The 25000-nt window shown below is 39.9% G+C and overlaps 2 protein-coding genes across 2 annotated transcripts in view; both read right to left on the reverse strand.

Annotated features, from left to right (window-relative positions):
* Nucleotides 1-8986: 8986 nt before the first annotated feature.
* The window catches only part of LOC118556823 (B-cell receptor CD22-like), a 21341-nt gene continuing 5327 nt past the window's right edge, over nt 8987-25000 (reverse strand). The window contains exon 7 of the mRNA XM_036125205.1: nt 8987-9494. The gene's annotated coding sequence lies outside the window, so the exon portion shown is untranslated. The remainder of the gene's footprint in view (nt 9495-25000) is intronic.
* On the reverse strand, nt 10618-12993 carry LOC118556988 (sialic acid-binding Ig-like lectin 14). The gene is made up of 5 exons (XM_036125774.1): nt 12915-12993; nt 12342-12707; nt 11523-11822; nt 11189-11446; nt 10618-10700 (listed from the first exon to the last, which is right to left on the reverse strand). Exons 1-5 carry the CDS (start codon nt 12991-12993, stop codon nt 10618-10620), a joined length of 1086 nt encoding a protein of 361 aa, XP_035981667.1.

A 25000-nucleotide genomic window follows, 5' to 3' on the forward strand; every position in this document is an offset into this window, starting at 1 on the left:
ACTTTCACTAGCAAGTTTCTTGGTGTAGTTGAGGACATGAGTTTCAATTGCGAGGCAGAGATTAACTTGAACAAGTAGATGTAGTGACCAACTGTGTTTACTGAAAATGTTTTTTCTGGAGTGTTACTGAGGCCACGTGATAAGATCCTTATAGAACGATGTCAGTTTTCTGTGCAGCACCGTCTGAGGGATCAAAGGTCACAGGCATTCAATATTGGTTTTCAGCTCTGCTGTTTAAATGCAGAGATTTATTCACATTATCTGAATCTTTTGAGGTTATTATGGACCATTGTTATGTGCTTTGGGCACCAATTTTGTTATTTTTTTTTTTTTTGTTTTGTATTGAACTTTAGTTGAGTGGTTTTGTTGAGAGATTGAGCATTAGATAATTTTTATTTTGTTTGGTAATTGGATTACTTAGTTGTGGTGCTATTGGTCCGCCTATAAATAGGCTGGGTCTCAACATATTGGCCTCGCCCTTCCACTTGTCACCACCACCAAGGATGTGTCCTGATTGCGGTGCTCGGACGTCTTCTGGAGCTGTGTGACCCCAGCTGATGGTGACAGCTGACGACTCCAGCCGGCCATGTGGTATTTTTGTCAGCTTTTTGTTTGTTTGCTGTTTTGATGATTTTGCCTGGTGGGACCGTTTGTTCTGTTTTCGGTTTTTACTTTGCAATAGTTTTTTTGTTTTGCTTTAGTCTGCTTATAGTAGAGCTTCGACGGCCCTGTATAGGGTTGGCCCTCTACTATAGCATTGTGTTCTTTTGATCGGCTCACCAGGTCCAACATTCTGTTAATACTTGGGAGAGATATGTTTTTTTTTCCCATTTTCACTCTCCTTTTTTTTTTTTTTGGACACAGAGAAACTGAGGGTATTTAAAACTCACTCTCTTTTTTCCCCTCTCCCTCCACAGAGAAGGAAAGAACCTGAAAAAGAAGTCCAAGAGAGGTTTTTGAAAATAAACTATTGTTGTTAACCCTCATTTCTGTCTACGTGTCCTTAAATATGTTGGCCCCTTTCTGGGACGTAACATATTTATGGGGGCTTGTCAAAAAAATAGTTTGACCTAGCAACTAGTTGTGTCCTGCGGGTTGTTTTGGCAGTTATGCTGTTTTTGCTGTGCATTTTTGGAACAGTTCGGAGGTGTTTGCAGTGGTTCATTAGGACAGTTGGGCGTGGTGCTGGTAGCTTTAGTTGTGCATGGGCTGTGGTTAATTTGTGTGGCTTGATCTACGGTCTAGACTGGAGTTTGACCTGGATGAGGTTTGTTAAAAAGCCCACTTTGGAGTCCTTGGATAGATGCACGAAGGATCAGTTGCTGTTATAGCCGATCATTTGAAGTTACAGTAAATAGACGTGCTAAAAGAGGAGCAATGAAGCTGAGTTGTCAACAGCACTGGTTCAGATTGGAATTTTCCTGCTACACCTTACCAAAAACGTCCTCCCTGCGTCTCCTTTGGAAGCTTCGTCAGATGACCCAGTTCGTCTAAAAGAACTTGAAGTTGAATTAGGACGGCTGCTTTGAGAGAGAAGGAGCTGTATCTTGAACAAAGGAAACTGGAGATACAAGCTGACCTGCGTGTGAAAGAACTTGAGCTTAGGTGCTAAGTCCTCGCAATCACATTCCAATGATTTGATGTTAGTAAAAATGTTCGCCTGGTTTCCTCCATTTAATGAGCGAGATGTTGATAAATATTTCACCCTATTTGAAAGGGTGGCACTCGCACTTAAATGGCCGAAGAGATGTGGACTTTGTTGTTGCAATGTGCATTAATTGGCAAAGCGCAAGAGGCATATGCTTCGCTGTCTTGTGGCAGATAGCCTTGATTTTGACAAGTTAAAGTGCTATTTTGCGGGCGTATGATTAGTGCCTGAAGCGTATCGCCAAAAATTTCGCAAACTGAAAAAACATTATAATCAGAACTGTATGTAGAATTTGTCAGAGACAAAGAAATTCTCTTTGATCGTGGTGCTGCTTCTAAAAATGTTAAGGACTTTGCACAACTTAAGCAGCTCATGTAATGGAAGATTTTAAAAACAGTTTGCAGAGAAGGTACTCCCATTTAAATGAAAATAAAGTGTCAAATGTGTCAGAAGCTGCAGTACTTGTTGACGAGTACATGTTAACTCACAAAGTTAATTTTGAGCGATCACATTCTTTCATAAGTTTGACAAACTAGAAAATAACGGGAAAGAGTGGTCGAAACCTGTTTCGTTCACTGAATCAGATACCCATGCTGCACTCAGTGGTGTTGAAAGTAAGTCCGAACATGTGTTGGATTTTAAAGCTACTGTGCGTGTTTTTATTGTAAAAAGAAAGGACACATTGTGGCCAACTGCCCGGTTTTAAAGAAAAAAGAAACACTAAGCCGGTCGCTCTAGTTAAACCGTAAATCACGTTACTCAGTTACTTTCAACAAAGTCTTGTGAATATGCGATTTTAGCCTTTTGTTCTGGATGGTTATTTCTGTGTTCTGATAGTAGTGAGAAAATCCCAGTAAAAAATATTGCGTGATACTGCTGCTTCTCAATCACCTTTATTTTGGAAGGGGGTTTTTGCCATAAATAGTGACACTGCAATTGGTTCTGAGTGCCAGCTCGTGGTTTTGGCATGCAAGACATTGGTTGTCCCACTGCCACAAAATTGTGATCCACTCTGAGCTGTGGTCTGGGTAACGCTGTGGTTGGGGGTGGACCTAGTTTCCTATAGCAGGCTCTCCATGATCATGGGCAACGATTTGGCTGGGGGTCGAGTGTTAGTTACTCCAGACGTTACACCCGTCCCGGTGTTGCAAACCTGTCCAGATGAGCTTGCTCGTACGTTCCCTGATGTGTTCACATCATGTGCAGGTTACGCGTGCAAGCACTAAGCGTCAACAAGAGGTCGATAAAGATGACTTGGACTTGAGTGATAGTTTTCTGTGCAACATTGAATCAAAACCTGTGTCATTAAAGAGAACTGTGGAGGAAGACATGTTGGATGCACAGGATCTGTGTTTGTCCAGAAATCAGTTGATAGATCTCCAAAAAACTGACAAAAGCTTAGAATCATTTATTTAGCGAGGCGTTAACTGATAAGCCAGACTCCATTTCTTCTGGCTATTTGCTAAATGATGGTCTTTTTAATGCGTAAATGGACGCCCATTAAATGTTCCCCTGTTGAAGAGTGGAAGTGTGGTGAAAACAGATTGTTGTTCCAACCCCATATCGTACAGAGATTTTGCAGTTAGCACATGACAATCCACTAGCTGGTCACCTTGGCATAAGAAAAACATATGATCGCATATTTGCGTCATTTCTTTTGGCCAGGATTGAAGAAGGATGTCGTACGCTACTGTAATTCGTGTCATTTCTGTCAAGTATCTGGAAAACCCAACTCAGACAATTTCCCCGCACCATTGTATCCCATTCCAGCTATCGCTGAACCATTCGAACGAGTACTGGTTGACTGTGTGTGGTCCGTTACCCTCGAACCAAAGCGGGGAATAAGTCTTGGTAACAGTGATGTGTACCTCCACTCGTTTTCCAGAGGTTTTTCCAGTGGCGTAAGATATCTACACCAGTAATAGTGAAAGCTTTAACACAAAGTTTTTTTCATTGTTTGGTTTACCTCGGGTTGTGCAGACTGACCAAGGATCTAACTTTATGTCCAAAGTTTTTGCACAGGTTTTAAAACAACTTGACATAAAGCACTGTCACTCACTCCAGCGCTTATCACCCAGAAAGTCAGGGGAGCATTCGAGCGTTTCCATCAAACGTTAAAACAATGCTTCGCACCTACTGTTTGGAGTTCGAAAAGGACTGGGATGAAGGGGTACATTTACAACTGTTTGCCATACGGGAAGTGGTTCAGGAGTCTCTGGGGTTCAGTCCGTCGGACTTGGTTTTTGCTCACACTGTTCGTGGGCCATTAAAATTATTAAAAGAGAAGTGGTTGTGTGAAAAATCTGACCAAAACTTATTGGACTATGTGAGTAACTTTCGGCTGAAGCTGAGCCGTGCGTGCGAGATAGCCAAAGATAGTCTAAAAACTGCACAGGCTAAAATGAAGTCCTGGTTTGACAGAAATGCAGTTATGAGAGTTTTTGAGCCGGGTGACAAAGTATTGGTGTTACTTCCAGTTCCGGGTTCTAGCTTACAAGCACGCTACAGTGGCCCTTATGTGGTCAAGAGGAAAGTCGGAGATAGAGATTATTTGGTCTCTACTCCTGATCGAAGGCGGAAATCTCGCCTATGTCATATTAATATGCTGAAGCCTTACATCGAGCGTGCAGCCTCTCTGACTGTCAGTTGTGTTTCCAGTGAATCAGCTGACGTATGTGTCGGGCCGGTGCGGATGCAGGGGAGGAGCTGTGTGGTGCTGAACCTGAAGGTGACGTCTGTTTGCCGGATGTTCTCTAAAGGAAAGTTTCCAAATTCAGAAATGCTGGAAAACTTACCTCTCTTGTTGTCTCACCTTGATTTTTCCAAGCAGGCTGATGTCATTAATTTAATCCAGTCTCATGTGTCGCTGTTTGCAGACATTCCCACTCAGACTCGTGTGCTTAGCCATGACATTGATGTTGGTGATTCCAAGCCCATTAAACAGCACCCTTACAGAGTGAACCCGACAAACGACGCCGTTTGAAAACCACAGGTGGAGTACATGGTGAAACATGGACTTGCTGTTGCCAGCAGTAGTGCGTGGAGTTTGCCATGCCTCCTTACAGTTAAACCAATGGAGAAGAACCGTTTCTGTACAGATTTCAGGAAGGTAAATGGGGTGACTAAGCCGGATTGTTATCCTTTGCCACGTATGGAGGACTGTGTGGACCATGTAGGGGCTGCCAAGTTTGTGACTAAGCTGGATTTGCTGAAGGGATACTGGCAGGTACCCTTAACAGCACGAGCCCAGGAAATTTCCGCTTTTGTCACACCCGATGATTCCTTCAGTATACGGTAATGGCTTTTGGGATGCGTAACGCCCCAGCAACGTTTCAACGGCTAATGAATTGTGGTTTTTGTCCGGTTTATCATTCTGTGAGGCTTATTTGGATGATCTGGTGATCTGTTCTGCTACATGGGCTGAGACATGTTGAACATTTGAGAACTGTTTTTGCGCGTCTGAGTGAGGCTAATTTGACGGTTAACCTTTCTAAATGCCAATTTAGCCAAGCAACATGTGACCTATCTTGGAAAAAGGGTGGGGGGAGGACAAGTGCGCCCTGTTGAGGCTAAAATAGAGGCTATTCTGTCTGTTCCTGTACCCACCAATCGTACTGAGCTACGCCGCTATCTAGCAATGGTTGGTTACTATAGGGGGTTCTGCAAAAACTTTTCCTCTGTAGCTGCCCCTTTAACAGATCTGCTTAGCCCTAAAGTAGCTTTTATTGGTCAGAACGCTGTCCAATATCCGCTTTGAGCAAACAAAAAATTTGCTTATTAACGCTCCTGTGTTGTCTGCCCCTCGTTTTGGATGTGCCATTTAAGTTGGCTGTGGACGCGTGTGATTCGGGGATCGGAGCTGTCCTTTTACAGGATAGTACTGATGGGGTGGAACATCCGGTTTTCTTATTTTCAAAGAAACTTAACACGTATCAAAGATGGTATTCCACCATAGAAAAGGAGGCACTAGCGTTGGTCCTCGCTTTAGAACATTTTGAAGTGTATGTAGGCGGTTCCAGCGGAATCTGTGGTTGTTTTTACAGACCATAATCCTTTAGTTTTCTGGACCGCATGCGTAATAAAATCGACGTTTGATGACTGGTCTCTGCGGCTTCAATCTTTTAATATCGCTATCCATCATGTTCGTGGTAAGGACAACGTAGTTGCTGACGCACTTTCACGACTTTAGTTTTTTTTTCTCTGAATGGATTGAGTTTTGTTTTTCCCTACGGGTTACATCAATCCCCATTCAGAGTTTTTGGGTGGGGGTGTTATGTGCTTTGGGCACACAATTTTGTTTATTTGTTTTTTTTTTTGTTTTGTATTGAACTTTAGTTGAGTGGTTTTGTTGAGAGATTTGAGCATTAGATAATTTTTATTTTGTTTGGTAATTGGATTACATTAGTTGTGGTGCTATTGGTCCGCCTATAAATAGGCTGGGTCTCAACATATTGGGGCCCCGCCCTTCCACTTGTCACCACCACCAAGGATGTGTCCTGATTGCGGTGCTCGGACGTCTTCTGGAGCTGTGTGACCCAGCTGATGGTGACAGCTGACGACTCCAGCCGGCCATGTGGTATTTTTGTCAGCTTTTTGTTTGTTTGCTGTTTTGATGATTTTGGCCTGGTGGGACCGGTTGTTCTGTTTTCGGTTTTTACTTTGCAATAGTTTTTTTGTTTTGCTTTAGTCTGCTTATAGTAGAGGCTTCGACGGCCCTGTATAGGGTTGGCCCTCTACTATAGCATTGTGTTCTTTTGATCGGCTCACCAGGTCCAACATTCTGTTAATACTTGGGAGAGATGTTTTTTTTTTCCCATTTTCACTCTCCTTTTTTTTTTTGGACACAGAGAAACTGAGGGTATTTAAACTCACTCTCTTTTTTCCCCTCTCCCTCCACAGAGAAGGAAAGAACCTGAAAAAGAAGTCCAAGAGAGGTTTTTGAAAATAAACTATTGTTGTTAACCCTCATTTCTGTCTACGTGTCCTTAAATATGTTGGCCCCTTTCTGGGACGTAACAACCATTGAGGATGAAATCTCTAAATTCCTTGCAATTGTACATTGAGGAACGTTGTTCTTACACTGTTGGACTATTTGGTCACACAGTTGTTCACAAAAGGGTGAACCTCAACCCGTGCTTGCTTGTGAACACCTGAGCCTTTCAGGAAAGCTCCTTTTATACCCAATCATGACACTCACCTGTTTCCAATTAACCTGTTCACCTGTTGAATGTTCCTCAACTTTCCCAGTCTTTTGTTGCCCCTGGCCGAGCTTTTTGGGAACATATTGAAGCCATCAAATTTTAAATGAGCGAATATATATCCTGAATCATAAATCTGCACCAGGAGCATGATGGTTAAAGCTAGCTTTTTAGCTTTGTCTTAAAGCTAAATATACAATGTTGATTAATATACATACAAGAGATGATAGCTTAATATCACAATGATGTTTTGCATCTAGCATTAGGTATATATACATTGTTAGGATAAAAATGTTCAACAACATTAGACAATGACAGTAACCCAGATTTCATTATAGCTAATCTACACAGTAAGAAGATTTTTTTCCCAAGCAATCACCGTTGATTAATTTGAAAGACTAGTGGGATTGTCTGATACTGAGCTGGAGTGGTTCTGATCATAATCCGAAGAGAGGGGCTACTTTGTGTAATTATAAACCTAGGATTTCTCAAGGGTTCATTCTCAAGCTACTTTTTATGCAGCATCTAGCTGAGATTACAGAGTACTCCAACATCTGTCAGCACATGTATGTGGATGACACACAACTTTATATATCTGTGTTATAACATGAAAACAGCCCACAACATTCATTAAGTCAGCATGTCCATAATATCAATGAGTGGATGAGTTAGAATGTACTACAGCTTAATGGAGATACAGCAGAAGTATTTTTTTCTGTTTGACTCGAGCCTAAACATCATAGGTCATGCAATAATACACTTCATTTGTGCTAGCAACTCTAACCACGAGGCCACCAGTACAGCACTGGTGGAGAAACCTTTGTGCCATTTTTTAATCATACCTAAGGTTTACAACCACAGAAAGTCTGTTACTAAAACAACTTACTATCATAAACAATATTAGGGGTTTCCTGCCAAAACAGTATACAGAAATATCTGTGTGTGCTTCTGTTTTCAGTTGGTTACATTATTGTGATGGTGCCTTCATTGATGTCTGTAAAACAGGAAAATAATAAAATCAATAAGACAGCTGCAGCTCATGGATAATTTCACACTAGTTCTTAAATAACTCAATTTCCTTTATTTAAACGGATTATTAGTCTGAATATTTCTAATGTTTTGAGCTGAAATACATTTCTGACTTGTTAGTTAAATATGAGCCATGTTTCAGAAACCTGCTTACAGTGATTCCAAGACCAAAGAAAACATGGTGGAAGCAGCATTTAGTTTCTATGCTCCTCAACTATGGAATAAACTCCATTAAGCCCTGAGATGTGCAGAAACTCTTTGATCCTTTAAATAGGGAATGAAATCCTTTTTGTTCACCGCAGCTTTAGATCAGTCCCCCTAATGAACACATTGCACAATCACTGAGTGATTGAAGTGGGAGACTAAAGATTAGATTAGTTTTTCCCCATTTAATCATTTTCATGCGTTGATTTTTGAAGCTTAAAATTTCTATGTAATTTTGATGTTCTTTATTTGATTTTCTTGTGAAGCACTTGGGATTTATTTGTGTGTGAATGCTGCTTGATAAATAAGATGACCTTGCATTGCCAAAGAGGTGCCAAAACCAACCACCACCACCTTACTTTCTTTGCTGCTTCTCTGACATAAAAAACTGTTAGAATGAAAACCTTTTTCAAACCATTCAAACAAGCATGTTTTAAGGGTAGAGCTGTGGCTGGACATTGGTTTACAGTTTAGACCTGTTTTCTAAACAATTCAACACCTCTGCAGGTTAACGGGCCATTCTGGCAGTATGTTTGTGGTTGACTGTCATGTGTAGAACATTGCATTTCTGGTCGTGTCACACTGGTGACTTGTACTCTGTCTGTCACCCAATGCATTTACAACATTTAAATAAAATGGATGGACAGTTTATCACTTTTTACTGTTGTTCTATGACTATGAAAACTAGTGAACATTGTTTGAAATTTTAACAACTAACCAAATTCCTCTTATTACTCAAACTTCTGAGATTTTTCTCAGCATTTATTCAACTGTCTATTTTAGACCAAACTTCGCTGTAACACACTCAACCTGCCTGAAAAGAGGGGAATTATAAAAAAACACAACTTTGCTCCTCTCAAGGTTTTTTTTTTAAATGTAGTTTATTTGCAAACTTATTTTTCTCACACTTTTCACCTAACACCCAAAACATGAACCTTTATATGATTTTATTCTCAAACTGAATTACAAAATTCAAGTGACATTTTGCTATAGGTATCATTATTGCAGATCATTAAGTATGTTGATCAAAAACGATAATATTCTCACGTCACATTACTGTCTGCTCTGAAGCCACTATTAGAAAACATGCAAACTCATCCTAAACAACATCAAGGATTCTTAAGTTTTACCTCTTCAAATATAAATTAAACAAATAATTGAACCAAGACTCCAGGGTTTTTTACGCTGTGATGAGGGATTATGATCATAACTTTATTTGCTATTGTCATTTATCATGTGGAATTTGGCATTATTATCTGGACCAGTTTAAGAATGACTCCAAGATTATCGTGACATTCCAGTACTTAATTTTGATTCCCACCTCACATCTGCATTGAAAAGCTTTATTTTTGTAACAGGAGCTTCTTTAAACCTTCACCAGATTGTGTCAACTTGATCTTGAAGATTTCTTCCATGTGGCTGGAGCTCTATCACCCTGTCGACATCTGCTTCATTTGTGTGCTGTGGACGCACGCACGCACGCACACGCACACGCACACGCACACGCGCACACACACACACACACACACACAAAAATCATAATTAAACAGAAAAAAAGGCTTTAAAAAGACTTAGTAAAAAGTAAGTGTAAAACCTGCTTAAAGGTGCATAGCCAGTTATTTATTTATTTTACATCAGTAGCTCTTTATGAAAGATTATCATGTCCTGCTGGCATATTAGTCTTTATTTTTGCTTTCTTTTTGCCTAATTTGTTAGTAAATAAAGCTTTTTCAGTTTATTAGTATGACAGTTGGTGTTCACTGAAGCAGACGCTAAAGCTGCCGAGGTTCAGATGAGTTGATTGACGTAAGTAAATGTTCTGATATGAAGCTCTTAAAGTTGCTGTACATTGGTGTAGTTAATTAATAATGGTTGGTCTTCTATCACGCCGAGCTGCCACTCGGTGTGATTGAGGGTCAGGCTAGGTCATTATTTACAATTGACTTATAAAGTAAGCAAACCAGCATTATGATAATGCTGCGATACTGTTGCTAGATGGCGCCACATCTGTTTATATGTGTTAATCATACCCAAGAGCAAATTATTTTTCGTCTCAAAAAGGACCATCAAAACACTGGAAAGATGGAAGCTTGGTGTATATAAATTTATTTTACCATGATCAAATGTTTTTTTGATGAAATAACATTTTACCATGATCAAATGTTTTTTTGATGAAATAACCTTTTTAAGGTTATTATTTAAAGGAACTTTTAATCTGACAAACGTACCTCATCTGAACACATATTCTAATTCCAATTTATCTAGCATTCTGCACAAGACCCACAACTCTTCACAACAACCACATATTTCAGTAAAATGAAGTCAAAACATAAATAAATAAATAAATAATATCTGCCTGGAGTATGAATAAGTTCAGGTTTACTTTGTATATTAGCTTGATTAGCTTACCTTTGGTAATTTATTGGATAATTTAAACCAGCTAAAAATGAACAGGAAGAGATTAAAATTATCACATATTTAACATCATGATATAACGAATGTACAGCAGCAACGTATTATTTAATAGAAAATTTTACCTCACCTTTCAAAGATAATGAATGCACCACAGAGCGTTACTATTCCCAGGATCTTCATTGTAATGCAGACACTAACTCTAGACCCTTAAAAAAAGCAGATGTCTTAACATGAAATATTTAGTTAAACAAACTTGAAATGTTCCTTTTGAATGATTTAATTATCCTTAATATACAAGTGTAACTGAGTACATTTCAATTAATTATATGGATTTATTTAAATCAAACATCGTATGTAGTGCTACACGATGAAAATCTTTGAAGGATTTGGTTGTTTTTGTTTACCTTTAATATAAAAAAATTGATCATGGTATCAGATTTTCAAGAAAATTTGCTGCCAATCAGCAAAAGATTTTAAATCTGTCTGGAGTCTATAAACCTGCCCCACAGATACATTAATGGCTCCATGTTTACTGTTCCTGAACCAGGTGAAGCTGGCAGGAGGCTTGGCTCTGCTGGAGCAGCTCAGCTTTAACCAGCTATGAAGAATTATTATTTATGTGGACACAGTTGAAACATTATTGCAACATAACACAGCTTAGGCCTTAGAGTTCTTAATACCATTTAATAATTACCTCCAATTCTTGTAAGAATCACAGGTGATCTGTTTTGACCCAGATCATTTGTAGCCTCACAGTAATACTCTTCTCCCTCAGTAGCATAGAAGCTGTAAACCTGCCCCACAGATACATTAATGGCTCCATGTTTGCTGTTCCTGAACCAGGTGAAGCTGGCAGGAGGCTTGGCTCTGCTGGAGCAGCTCAGCTCCACCCAGCTACCTGCTGACACCAAACCTGATGGACTGATGGATGCTGAGGTGTCTTTAGGAGCATCTGAGGAAAATGGGACACACATTAACTTTACTGATCAGAAACAGCTGAACCATGACGTGCTGACAGGATCACTTACATGAAACACTGAGAGTCACTTCTGTCTCTGCTGTCTTGCTTCCTCCATTCACAGGATATGTGGCAGAACAGCTGATGTTGTATCCATCATGTGTGTCTGACAGAGTGATGGTCTCCTGGATTTTAGTTGTAAAGGTTCCCTCTCTGTTTTTCTCTGTTTGTCTGTGAGAGTCTTGTTGGAGACTCCAGGTGAGTTCAGGAGGTGAGAGTGGACAGGGAGTCAAAGCTGAGCAGCTGATAGTGACAGACTGATGCTCCTTCAGATCAGCAGGGATGTTAATGCTGGGACTCCAAGGAGAATCTAAGGTTTCACATTGACATACAAACAATAACACATTAAATACTATTTGAAATAATTTTACAATAAAAACTGCAAAACCTCACATTCTGAACAAAGTAATGAACATGTGAGGAAATACTTTAGTTATTTCCTCACATGGTGGTAGTTAATACCACTCTGAGCTTCCTTGTGGTTCATAACTTCATATTATTTTACTACTAACAGTTTTCTGTGGAATATTTAGTATCAAGGGCATTTAATGACTGAGTTTATGGCACAGGTTGCATCCTATCATGGTACAACTCTGGAGTTCACTGAGCTCCTGAGAGCGACCCATTCTTTCACAGCTGTTTTGTAGAAGCAGTCTACATATTTAGCTGCTGGATTATATGCACCTGTGGCCAGGAATGAAACATCTAAAATCAATTATTTGATGGGTAAGTGAATAATTATGGTAATATGGTGAAAAAAATAAAGTGCTCATAAAGAAGTAAAATACCTTGTTGCCTGTAAAACAGCTGCTAAAAATGTTAGTCTTACCTTGAACTGTTATGTGAAGAGGAGTAGAACAAGCTGTTATCCTGTAGTCACCGTTCTCAATTCTGAGGAAGTATTTGTCTTCTTGACTCTTGTTTATGTCAGAAAACACAGTGGTGCAGTTTCTTTGTCTCAGGTTTCCAGTTATTTTTGCTAGGTCTGTGTTAACCCCTTGATTGATGTCATAAATATCATTTTTACTTTGAATCCATGCTCCACGGGTTTCTATTTTACTGTTAAATTCAGTGATTCCTTTCTCAGCTCTAAAGCTACATGGAACTAGCAAACATGATCCACTCAGTACTTCGGTCTTATTTGGTATGGTGATGGAGAGCAGTGGGGTATTCCAACCACAATCACCCAAAACACCTGTGAAAAAAAAAAGAAAGAAAGAAAAACTGCACATTATTGGGAAAGTCCTTTTGAGAAAAACGTTCATGATCCACACATTTCAGTTCAGCTTCAGCATTTTACGTGTAAAGCCTTTAAACAATATCAGAATCAAATATAACATTTTAATAAAATTTTATTTAGATGTGTCGTCGCCAAATGAAATGAAGTGAACAACCAGCTCACCTGGAAGAAAGAAGACGCTCAGTAACATGTTGACTCTCAGCACGTTCTCAGACATCAGACTCACATAATCCTCCTTCATCTCTAGAACTGGAGAAAAGATAAATTGAATCCTAATAAATCTTTAAGTAGAAACTTAGCGTGACGTCCATAATTTATTTTACCAGAATAATTTAACAGAGAACACTAAAACTTTTTTTTGTCTTAAAAGTCAAATTCCGTAATATTTTCTTACCAAATGAATCTTCAAAATAAAATCTTGTGTTGACTAAGGTAATCAGTGAAGTCAGTCAGCAGGAGATCAAATAACCGTCCTCTCTGTTTAAAAGTGATGGTCATATAAGAGCAGACTATTGTAGTTATCCTTCCTTCCTCTGTGAAAGAGGATGTCAGATTGTCTTCAGCTCCCTGAAGTCTCTGTGGCTGATTTCTTATCACACAAACTGCTTTTTTGTCCAGTGTCTGCTCACAGACAGCCTGAATCTAGATGCTCTTTGCAGTGAGTAGCACGTTTAGTGAGACAACTGTAAGTTCTTGACTTAAGCAGTTTTTGACTTAATAGTTGTTGTTTCTTAGTAACTTTTGGAAAATTAATAAGCACAGTTTAACAAAATATTGTATATACACAAAATAAAATTTCAGTGTAATAAATTATTAAAAACAGATGTGGGTGCACCAAACTCTCTTTTTGGGTAAAATTGGCTGAACAAAATAAGCCCAGAGGCCACAAATGGCATCCAGGAACCACTTTGGTCACCTCTGCTATAAGGTGTCTCTCTTCTCCATAAACATTTTCCAGAGCAAAGCATCGTTTTCTGGGCTAATAGTACCATTTGGGTATCTATTCCATTTAGAACATAAAAACAAAATTGATTCCATTCAAATGCCCTTAATGGTAGGCAGCAGATTTCCATACCAGGAAACTTTAGATGGAGTTCTGTGGAGGGAAAAACTAAACTTTAAATAGTTTGAATTTTTTTCAACAATATAATTCAGACATCTCAGTTTATTCTCTCTCCAAAAGAGCTTACATCAACAACAGTCAAAGGGATATTTTCAGGCTTCCCACAATCTCCAAGTCATTGAAAGATTTTTAACAAGCAACATATATGGTGTTATGTATAAATGTAGTAAAACATTCACACGTTTAGTGAATCTACAAGTTACAAATTCAATCAACGATTATAGTTTTTTTGAAAAAAGTCCTTGCTCTTAATTTGCTGACTAAAGCTCCTCTTCTACACAAACATCTAGCAAGCATCCACTGTTTCTGCCTCCTCTAACAGGATCTTGTAACAAAATGCAAAGTGTGTGCTGTACTTTCAGCCATTCGTTCAAATCTCTATGTTGCAACAATGCAGCACAACAGGTGCCCTTCAAACATAAAGAGGTTTCAAGGTAGATTCTGACATTGTTTTACAGGCAGATGCATTGCTGAACACAGACACAGAGGAAATATTGATAACAAAATGTTACAAGACTTCAGAAATCTTCTTATCCTCTGGTGCTCTGACTGTGAGAAAAAAGAAGTCTACTATTTCTTACTATTTTATCACCATGACACAATCCTGCTGATGATGACGTTTAACTAATGAGTGGCGCCAATTCCCTACCTTAGAGCAGATTTAATATTCATCTATCAAACACTGAGATGATTTAGAAAAAGTTATTTTCTAGATCTTTGTAAGAAGTTTATGAAAGATAAACCACCAGACAGAACCAAATGTGTAGTTAACATGATGAAGCAACTTCACATGAGAAAAGTAGAGGACTACTTTTAAAAAGAGGATCTAGCAAAACCAAATTCCTTATTTCACTTAATTTTTATAGTATTTTGTCTGAAACTGACTTTACACCTCACTGCTTCTCTCAGACACACTCAGAGGTGATAAGCTGTTGGTTTAGGATGCAAATTTTATCTATGATCAACTTTTTGTCTCAGAATGTGCAAACACACCTACACAATACAGACTTGTACTTCTTTAAAGTCCTTTAGGTCTCCTAACTTTCCAGATGTTGGGTGTGACTGGCTGCTAGTCATACAAGTCAACTATTGTCACAGTTCATAAAGCGGAAGCTAAACATTATTTTTTGTAGTCAAACTTCTCCATCAAACTATTCTGGGGAGAAACTGCTAGAAGATCAGAACCAAACATAGACGAAGAGTAGACAGATACATTGTGCTACAACCAAAACGCTTATACTTCATCACAACCAGGGATATATTTCTACCAAAGGACATTTACAGACACTCTGTTTCAACAACAGTTTAATCTGTCAGCTGTTTTGTTGAGAATAAACAGATTGGTGTCTGGATTTAGAGTTGTTTGGTTAAAATTTTAACTTGGATTCACATTTTTCGGTGTTTTTCTTGTCTTTTAATATATTCCATAAGTCTTGCCATAATCAGTTTTTTTCTTCCCATTTGTGTACACTTGAAAGAATTTGGAAATCTAAAATTTTGAAGCCATGGGTTCAGAAGTGCCTGATTACTTCACGGCAGCAGGTTTTCAGATGGAGCTACCATCAGATTCTGGTAGTCCTCCATCTCTCAGGCTGGAAACATGATGAAAACATGTCCTTTAAACACAAGTGACATTTTGATTTTTTTCTTTAGCCAAACTTTTAAAATTAATGGAGTTTAAATTTTTTTAGTGTAAAGTTAAATTTTTTAGCAGATATTTTATGTTTATATGTCTAGGTTCAACACGACAGGTATAGAAAGTATGTGCCAGCAAATCAAGATGAAGTATGAAAATACAGTTTAATAAGGTCCAGTTATAATTTATTCTTAAGTTTAACCTAATCAACTAGAGCATTGAAGCTAGACTCTGCGATTTTTCTTAAAGTTTCCCCAGGTCACTTTCCGGATAACTCTGCAAACGACAGACTGTCTTACCTTGCTCTTCTGCTCTTCCGGGTGATCGTGTGAAAGAAATTTCCTAAATCCACTCTGGTGTTATTTCTTTCTACAAGGGCCTTCCTCTTCTTCTCATGAACTTGTACGTGGTTTTCTTCTTGGCATGTTCAAAGTCTACAGTGACAGCAGTGGAGCTACAGTGAACTGCTGACCAGCAAGCAGAAACTAGGAAAGAACGAGCACGGACATTGCTATTATGTGAGCGTGTCAGAATGATCGGCATGGGGGACAACCAATAGATAAGGCATTACCCCGGAACTTGTGGTTCAGAGGAGAGTGAGAGCAGGACCAAAACTATGACCGAACCCTGCTCCTCAGACAGGAGAGATCAGTTAGAGGTTTTACAGACCTGCAGCTCCCACAAAGCATCATTTTTTTTTAACCTCCGTTTTTGTGAATACATAATATATTGACTGCTTTCAGGATGGAAGGACAATTTAACCCAGTTTAACAAAAAGTGCTTCTGAACAAGATTACCAACTACAGCTTTAATTGGCTATAATCAACATTTGCAATTAATTTTCTTGTAGGTATTTAATCTGTGCCAACCTCACATTAATCATATAGGCAATATTTAGTCAAGTGAAGAAATCTGCTGTATTCCTAACGGTGTTGGGGGGGGGGGGGGAGTATAAGAATGGAACCTAAAATATATAAATGGAAAATTTGAGGTGGAAGTTTAAAAATTTGATACAGAATAAATAATTGCTTTCATTCTGTGTAGTTTTGTTACGAAGAGCATCACAAAGAAATTATTCAGAACTGAGAGCGTCCCCTTGTTGTGTTATAAAATCAAATGTGTGGGCTGAGAATATTAAGATACATCATTCACACCAGCAAAAAACAGTAATGCTTGAAAACATATTAAGCCAATAAATGATTAGACGTTTAATCGTGGTCTGATAAGCCTCTCCCAACAGAGATTTCTGTTGAGTAGTTGCATTCCAGCCTACAGGCTCCTCCAGAAAAGGACACACTTCCTTGAGCACATCTCAAAGAAAAACAAGGAAAAACTCAGGGTTAGCCTAAACAACTCTGCTCAGTAGCAGGGTTGTTTCACTGAGTAATTTGTTGTCATAATTTGACTCAGGGTCAATGTCAGGTTCAAGCAGCTAAAACATTCATTAAACAACACAAAGAAGAGAGAAAACAACCATTAGTTATTTTAAATCTCGCAAGGAGAGCGAGCGGAGATCTGCCCAGTTACAATCCTCCTACCCGCTCTGGGACAAAATCCATCGCCCCCTTTCTTTTTATTAAACAAAGGGATTCCCTAGTTATACCAATGAGTAAATATGTGATAAATGCAATGAACATGGTAAATAAAACATATAGAGAATAGTAAAAACAATTTTAACAGTCAAGGCTTCCAAGCTTTCTGAAACGGAAAAGCCAGAGTATGCAGGACTTTACCCCAGAAATTACTCCCAATATCCACTATCCCAGTTTTCTGAAACAGGGCCCAGGACCAGTCAATTAGCTACTCTTACTACGAACCCTCGCTGTTGTAATGCGTGCAGAATGTGGCTTGCCATTGTTTTGCTGACATTACGTTGTTTGGGTGGCAGCAAATGTCGCTTCAAAGCCTGCATGTACCTTTCAACCTTAATGGTGCCTTCACAGATGTGCAAGTTACCCATGGCATGAACTCTAACACACCCACATGCCATCACAGATGCTGGCTTTTGAACTTTGTGCATATCACAATCTGGATAATCCTTTTTCTCTTTCGCTTGGAGGAAAGGATGTCATTGACTTCCTAAAACAATTTGAAATGTGGCCTCATCAGACCACAGGAGACTTTCTCTAGCAGAGTTTCTTGGTGTAGTTGAGACATGAGTTTCAATTTGCGAGGCAGAGTATTAACTTGAACAAGTAGATGTAGTGACCAACTGTGTTTACTGAAAATGGTTTTCTGGAGTGTTACTGAGGCCACGTGATAAGATCCTTTATAGAACGATGTCAGTTTTCTGTGCAGCACCGTCTGAGGGATCAAAGGTCACAGGCATTCAATATTGGTTTTCAGCTCTGCTGTTTAAATGCAGAGATTTATTCACATTATCTGAATCTTTTGAGGTTATTATGGACCATTGTTATGTGCTTTGGGCACACAATTTTGTTTATTTGTTTTTTTTTTTTGTTTTGTATTGAACTTTAGTTGAGTGGTTTTGTTGAGAGATTTGAGCATTAGATAATTTTTATTTTGTTTGGTAATTGGATTACATTAGTTGTGGTGCTATTGGTCCGCCTATAAATAGGCTGGGTCTCAACATATTGGGGCCCCGCCCTTCCACTTGTCACCACCACCAAGGATGTGTCCTGATTGCGGTGCTCGGACGTCTTCTGGAGCTGTGTGACCCAGCTGATGGTGACAGCTGACGACTCCAGCCGGCCATGTGGTATTTTTGTCAGCTTTTTGTTTGTTTGCTGTTTTGATGATTTTGGCCTGGTGGGACCAGTTGTTCTGTTTTCGGTTTTTACTTTGCAATAGTTTTTTTGTTTTGCTTTAGTCTGCTTATAGTAGAGGCTTCGACGGCCCTGTATAGGGTTGGCCCTCTACTATAGCATTGTGTTCTTTTGATCGGCTCACCAGGTCCAACATTCTGTTAATACTTGGGAGAGATATGTTTTTTTTTCCCATTTTCACTCTCCTTTTTTTTTTGGACACAGAGAAACTGAGGGTATTTAAACTCACTCTCTTTTTTCCCCTCTCCCTCCACAGAGAAGGAAAGAACCTGAAAAAGAAGTCCAAGAGAGGTTTTTGAAAATAAACTATTGTTGTTAACCCTCATTTCTGTCTACGTGTCCTTAAATATGTTGGCCCCTTTCTGGGACGTAACATATTTATGGGGGCTTGTCAAAAAAATAGTTTACCTAGCAACTAGTTGTGTCCTGCGGTTGTTTTTGGCAGTTATGCTGGTTTTGCTGTGCATTTTTGGAACAGTCGGAGGTGTTGCAGTGGTTAATTAGGACAGTTGGGCGTGGTGCTGGTAGCTTTAGTTGTGCATGGGCTGTGGTTAATTTGTGTGGCTTGATTCTACGGTCTAGACATGGAGTTTGACCTGGATGAGTTTGTTAAAAAGCCCACTTTGGAGTCCTTGGATAGATGCACGAAGGATCAGTTGCTGTTAGTAGCCGATCATTTTGAAGTTACAGTAAATAGACGTGCTAAAAGAGGAGCAATTGAAGCTGAGTTGTCAACAGCACTGGTTCAGATTGGGATTTTTCCTGCTACAACCTTACCAAAAAGTCCTCCTGCGTCTCCTTTGGAAGCTTCGTCAGATGACCCAGTTCGTCTAAAAGAACTTGAAGTTGAATTAGGACGGCTGGCTTTGAGAGAGAAGGAGCTGTATCTTGAACAAAGGAAACTGGAGATACAAGCTGACCTGCGTGTGAAAGAACTTGAGCTTAGTGCTAAGTCCTCGCAATCACATTCCAATGATTTTGATGTTAGTAAAAATGTTCGCCTGGTTCCTCCATTTAATGAGCGAGATGTTGATAAATATTTCACCCTATTTGAAAGGGTGGCACTCGCACTTAAATGGCCGAAAGAGATGTGGACTTTGTTGTTGCAATGTGCATTAATTGGCAAAGCGCAAGAGGCATATGCTTCGCTGTCTGTGGCAGATAGCCTTGATTTTGACAAAGTTAAAAGTGCTATTTTGCGGGCGTATGAATTAGTGCCTGAAGCGTATCGCCAAAAATTTCGCAAACTGAAAAAACATTATAATCAAACGTATGTAGAATTTGTCAGAGACAAAGAAATTCTCTTTGATCGTTGGTGCTCTTCTAAAATTGTTAAGGACTTTGCACAACTTAAGCAGCTCATGTTAATGGAAGATTTTAAAAACAGTTTGCCAGAGAAGGTTACTCCCTATTTAAATGAAAATAAAGTGTCAAATGTGTCAGAAGCTGCAGTACTTGTTGACGAGTACATGTTAACTCACAAAGTTAATTTTGAGCGATCACATGTCTTTCATAAGTTTGACAAACTAGAAAATAACGGGAAAGAGTGGGCGAAACCTGTTTCGTTCACTGAATCAGATACCCATGCTGCACTCAGTGGTGTTGAAAGTAAGTCTGAACATGTGTTGGATTTTAAAGCTACTGTGACGTGTTTTTATTGTAAAAAGAAAGGACACATTGTGGCCAACTGCCCGGTTTTAAAGAAAAAGAACACTAAGCCGGTCGCTCTAGTTAAAACCGTAAATCACGTTACTCAGTTACTTTCAACAAAGTCTTGTGAATATGCCGATTTTAAGCCTTTTGTTATGGATGGGTTTATTTCTGTGTCTGATAGTAGTGAGAAAATCCCAGTAAAAATATTGCGTGATACTGCTGCTTCTCAATCCTTTATTTTGGAGGGGGTTTTGCCATTAAATAGTGACACTGCAATTGGTTCTGATGTGCCAGTTCGTGGTTTTGGCATGCAAGACATTGGTGTCCCACTGCACAAAATTGTGATCCACTCTGAGCTGTGGTCTGGTAACGCTGTGGTTGGGGTGCGCCCTAGTTTTCCTATAGCAGGCGTCTCCATGATCATGGGCAACCATTTGGCTGGGGGTCGAGTGTTAGTTACTCCAGACGTTACACCCGTCCCGGTGTTGCAAACCTGTCCAGATGAGCTTGCTCGTACGTTCCCTGATGTGTTCACATCATGTGCAGTTACGCGTGCAGCACTTAAGCGTCAACAAGAGGTCGATAAAGATTACTTGGACTTGAGTGATAGTTTTCTGTGCAACATTGAATCCAAACCTGTGTCATTAAAGAGAACTGTGGAGGAATACATGTTGGATGCACAGGATCTGTGTTTGTCCAGAAATCAGTTGATAGATCTCCAAAAAACTGACAAAAGCTTAGAACATTTATTTAGTGAGGCATTAACTGATAAGCCAGACTCCATTTCTTCTGGCTATTTCTTAAATGATGGTCTTTTAATGCGTAAATGGACGCCATTAAATGTTTCCCCTGTTGAAGAGTGGAGTGTGGTGAAACAGATTGTTGTTCCAACCCCATATCGTACAGAGATTTTGCAGTTAGCACATGACAATCCACTAGCTGGTCACCTTGGCATAAGAAAAACATATGATCGCATTTTGCGTCATTTCTTTTGGCCAGGATTGAAGAAGGATGTCGTACGCTACTGTAATTCGTGTCATTTCTGTCACGTATCTGGAAAACCCAATCAGACAATTTCCCCCGCACCATTGTATCCCATTCCAGCTATCGCTGAACCATTCGAACGAGTACTGGTTGACTGTGTGGGTCCGTTACCTCGAACCAAAGCGGGGAATAAGTTCTTAGTAACAGTGATGTGTACCTCCACTCGTTTTCCAGAGGTTTTTCCAGTGCGTAAGATATCTACACCAGTAATAGTGAAAGCTTTAACAAAGTTTTTTTCATTGTTTGGTTTACCTCGGGTTGTGCAGACTGACCAAGGATCTAACTTTATGTCCAAAGTTTTTGCACAGGTTTTAAAACAACTTGACATAAAGCACTGTCACTCCAGCGCTTATCACCCAGAAAGTCAGGGAGCATTCGAGCGTTTCCATCAAACGTTAAAAACAATGCTTCGCACCTACTGTTTGGAGTTCGAAAAGGACTGGGATGAAGGGGTACATTTACAACTGTTTGCCATACGGGAAGTGGTTCAGGAGTCTCTGGGGTTCAGTCCGTCGGACTTGGTTTTTGCTCACACTGTTCGTGGGCCATTAAAATTATTAAAAGAGAAGTGGTTGTGTGAAAAATCTGACCAAAACTTACTGGACTATGTGAGTAACTTTCGGCTGAAGCTGAGCCGTGCGTGCGAGATAGCCAAAGATAGTCTAAAAACTGCACAGGCTAAAATGAAGTCCTGGTTTGACAGAAATGCAGTTATGAGAGTTTTTGAGCCGGGTGACAAAGTATTGGTGTTACTTCCAGTTCCGGGTTCTAGCTTACAAGCACGCTACAGTGGCCCTTATGTGGTCAAGAGGAAAGTCGGAGATAGAGATTATTTGGTCTCTACTCCTGATCAAAGGCGGAAATCTCGCCTATGTCATATTAATATGCTGAAGCCTTACATCGAGCGTGCAGCCTCTCTGACTGTCAGTTGTGTTTCCAGTGAATCAGCTGACGTATGTGTCGGGGCCGGTGCGGATGCAGGGGAGGAGCTGTGTGGTGCTGAACCTGAAGGTGACGTCTGTTTGCCGGATGTCTCTAAAGGAAAGTTTCCAAATTCAGAAATGCTGGAAAACTTACCTCTCTTGTTGTCTCACCTTGATTTTTCCAAGCAGGCTGATGTCATTAATTTAATCCAGTCTCATGTGTCGCTGTTTGCAGACATTCCCACTCAGACTCGTGTGCTTAGCCATGACATTGATGTTGGTGATTCCAAGCCCATTAAACAGCACCCTTACAGAGTGAACCCGGACAAACGACGCCGTTTGAAAACACAGGTGGAGTACATGGTGAAACATGGACTTGCTGTTGCCAGCAGTAGCGCGTGGAGTTTGCCATGCCTCCTTACAGTTAAAGCCAATGGAGAAGACCGTTTCTGTACGGATTTCAGGAAGGTAAATGGGGTGACTAAGCCGGATTGTTATCCTTTGCCACGTATGGAGGACTGTGTGGACCATGTAGGGGCTGCCAAGTTTGTGACTAAGCTGGATTGGCTGAAGGGATACTGGCAGGTACCCTTAACAGCACGAGCCCAGGAAATTTCCGCTTTTGTCACACCCGATATTTCCTTCAGTATACGGTAATGGCTTTTGGGATGCGTAACGCCCCAGCAACGTTTCAACGGCTAATGAATGTGGTTTTGTCCGGTTTATCATTCTGTGAGGCTTATTTGGATGATCTGGTGATCTGTTCTGCTACATGGGCTGAGCATGTTGAACATTTGAGAACTGTTTTTGCGCGTCTGAGTGAGGCTAATTTGACGGTTAACCTTTCTAAATGCCAATTTAGCCAAGCAACAGTGACCTATCATGGAAAAAGGGTGGGGGGAGGACAAGTGTGCCCTGTTGAGGCTAAAATAGAGGCTATTCTGTCTGTTCCTGTACCCACCAATCGTACTGAGCTACGCCGCTATCTAGCAATGGTTGGTTACTATAGGGGGTTCTGCAAAAACTTTTCCTCTGTAGCTGCCCCTTTAACAGATCTGCTTAGCCCTAAAGTAGCTTTTATTTGGTCAGAACGCTGTCAATCCGCTTTTGAGCAAACAAAAAATTTGCTTATTAACGCTCCTGTGTTGTCTGCCCCTCGTTTTGATGTGCCATTTAAGTTGGCTGTGGACGCGTGTGATTCGGGGGTCGGAGCTGTCCTTTTACAGGATAGTACTGATGGGGTGGAACATCCGCTTTCTTATTTTTCAAAGAAACTTAACACGTATCAAAGATGGTATTCCACCATAGAAAAGGAGGCACTAGCGTTGGTCCTCGCTTTAGAACATTTTGAAGTGTATGTAGGCGGTTCCAGCGGATCTGTGGTTGTTTTTACAGACCATAATCCTTTAGTTTTCTGGACCGCATGCGTAATAAAAATCGACGTTTGATGAACTGGTCTCTGCGGCTTCAATCTTTTAATATCGCTATCCATCATGTTCGTGGTAAGGACAACGTAGTTGCTGACGCACTTTCACGACTTTAGTTTTTTTTTCTCTGAATGGATTGAGTTTTGTTTTTCCCTACGGGTTACATCAATCCCCATTCAGAGTTTTTGGGTGGGGGTGTTATGTGCTTTGGGCACACAATTTTGTTTATTTATTTGTTTTTTTTTTTGTTTTGTTTTGTATTGAACTTTAGTTGAGTGGTTTTGTTGAGAGATTTGAGCATTAGATAATTTTTATTTTGTTTGGTAATTGGATTACATTAGTTGTGGTGCTATTGGTCCGCCTATAAATAGGCTGGGTCTCAACATATTGAGCCCCGCCCTTCCACTTGTCACCACCACCAAGGATGTGTCCTGATTGCGGTGCTCGGACGTCTTCTGGAGCTGTGTGACCCAGCTGATGGTGACAGCTGACGACTCCAGCCGGCCATGTGGCATTTTTGTCAGCTTTTTGTTTGTTTGCTGTTTTGATGATTTTGGCCTGGTGGGACCGGTTGTTCTGTTTTCGGTTTTTACTTTGCAATAGTTTTTTTGTTTTGCTTTAGTCTGCTTATAGTAGAGGCTTCGACGGCCCTGTATAGGGTTGGCCCTCTACTATAGCATTGTGTTCTTTTGATCGGCTCACCAGGTCCAACATTCTGTTAATACTTGGGAGAGATATGTTTTTTTTCCCATTTTCACTCTCCTTTTTTTTTTTGGACACAGAGAAACTGAGGGTATTTAAACTCACTCTCTTTTTTCCCCTCTCCCTCCACAGAGAAGGAAAGAACCTGAAAAAGAAGTCCAAGAGAGGTTTTTGAAAATAAACTATTGTTGTTAACCCTCATTTCTGTCTACGTGTCCTTAAATATGTTGGCCCCTTTCTGGGACGTAACAACCATTGAGGATGAAATCTCTAAATTCCTTGCAATTGTACATTGAGAAACGTTGTTCTTACACTGTTGGACTATTTGGTCACACAGTTGTTCACAAAAGGGTGAACCTCAACCCGTGCTTGCTTGTGAACACCTGAGCCTTTCAGGAAAGCTCCTTTTATACCCAATCATGACACTCACCTGTTTCCAATTAACCTGTTCACCTGTTGAATGTTCCTCAACTTTCCCAGTCTTTTGTTGCCCCTGGCCGAGCTTTTTGGGAACATATTGAAGCCATCAAATTTTAAATGAGCGAATATATATCCTGAATCATAAATCTGCACCAGGAGCATGATGGTTAAAGCTAGCATTTTAGCTTTGTCTTAAAGCTAAATATACAATGTTGATTAATATACATACAAGAGATGATGGCTTAATATCACAATGATGTTTTGCATCTAGCATTAGGTATATATACATTGTTAGGATAAAAATGTTCAACAACATTAGACAATGACAGTAACCCAGATTTCATTATAGCTAATCTACACAGTAAGAAGATTTTTTTTCCCAAGCAATCACCGTTGATTAATTTGAAAGACTAGTGGGATTGTCTGATACTGAGCTGGAGTGGTTCTGATCATAATCCGAAGAGAGGGGCTACTTTGTGTAATTATAAACCTAGGATTTCTCAAGGGTTCATTCTCAAGCTACTTTTTATGCAG

Source organism: Fundulus heteroclitus, chromosome 21, assembly GCF_011125445.2.
Source record: "Fundulus heteroclitus isolate FHET01 chromosome 21, MU-UCD_Fhet_4.1, whole genome shotgun sequence".
Taxonomy (NCBI): domain Eukaryota; kingdom Metazoa; phylum Chordata; class Actinopteri; order Cyprinodontiformes; family Fundulidae; genus Fundulus; species Fundulus heteroclitus.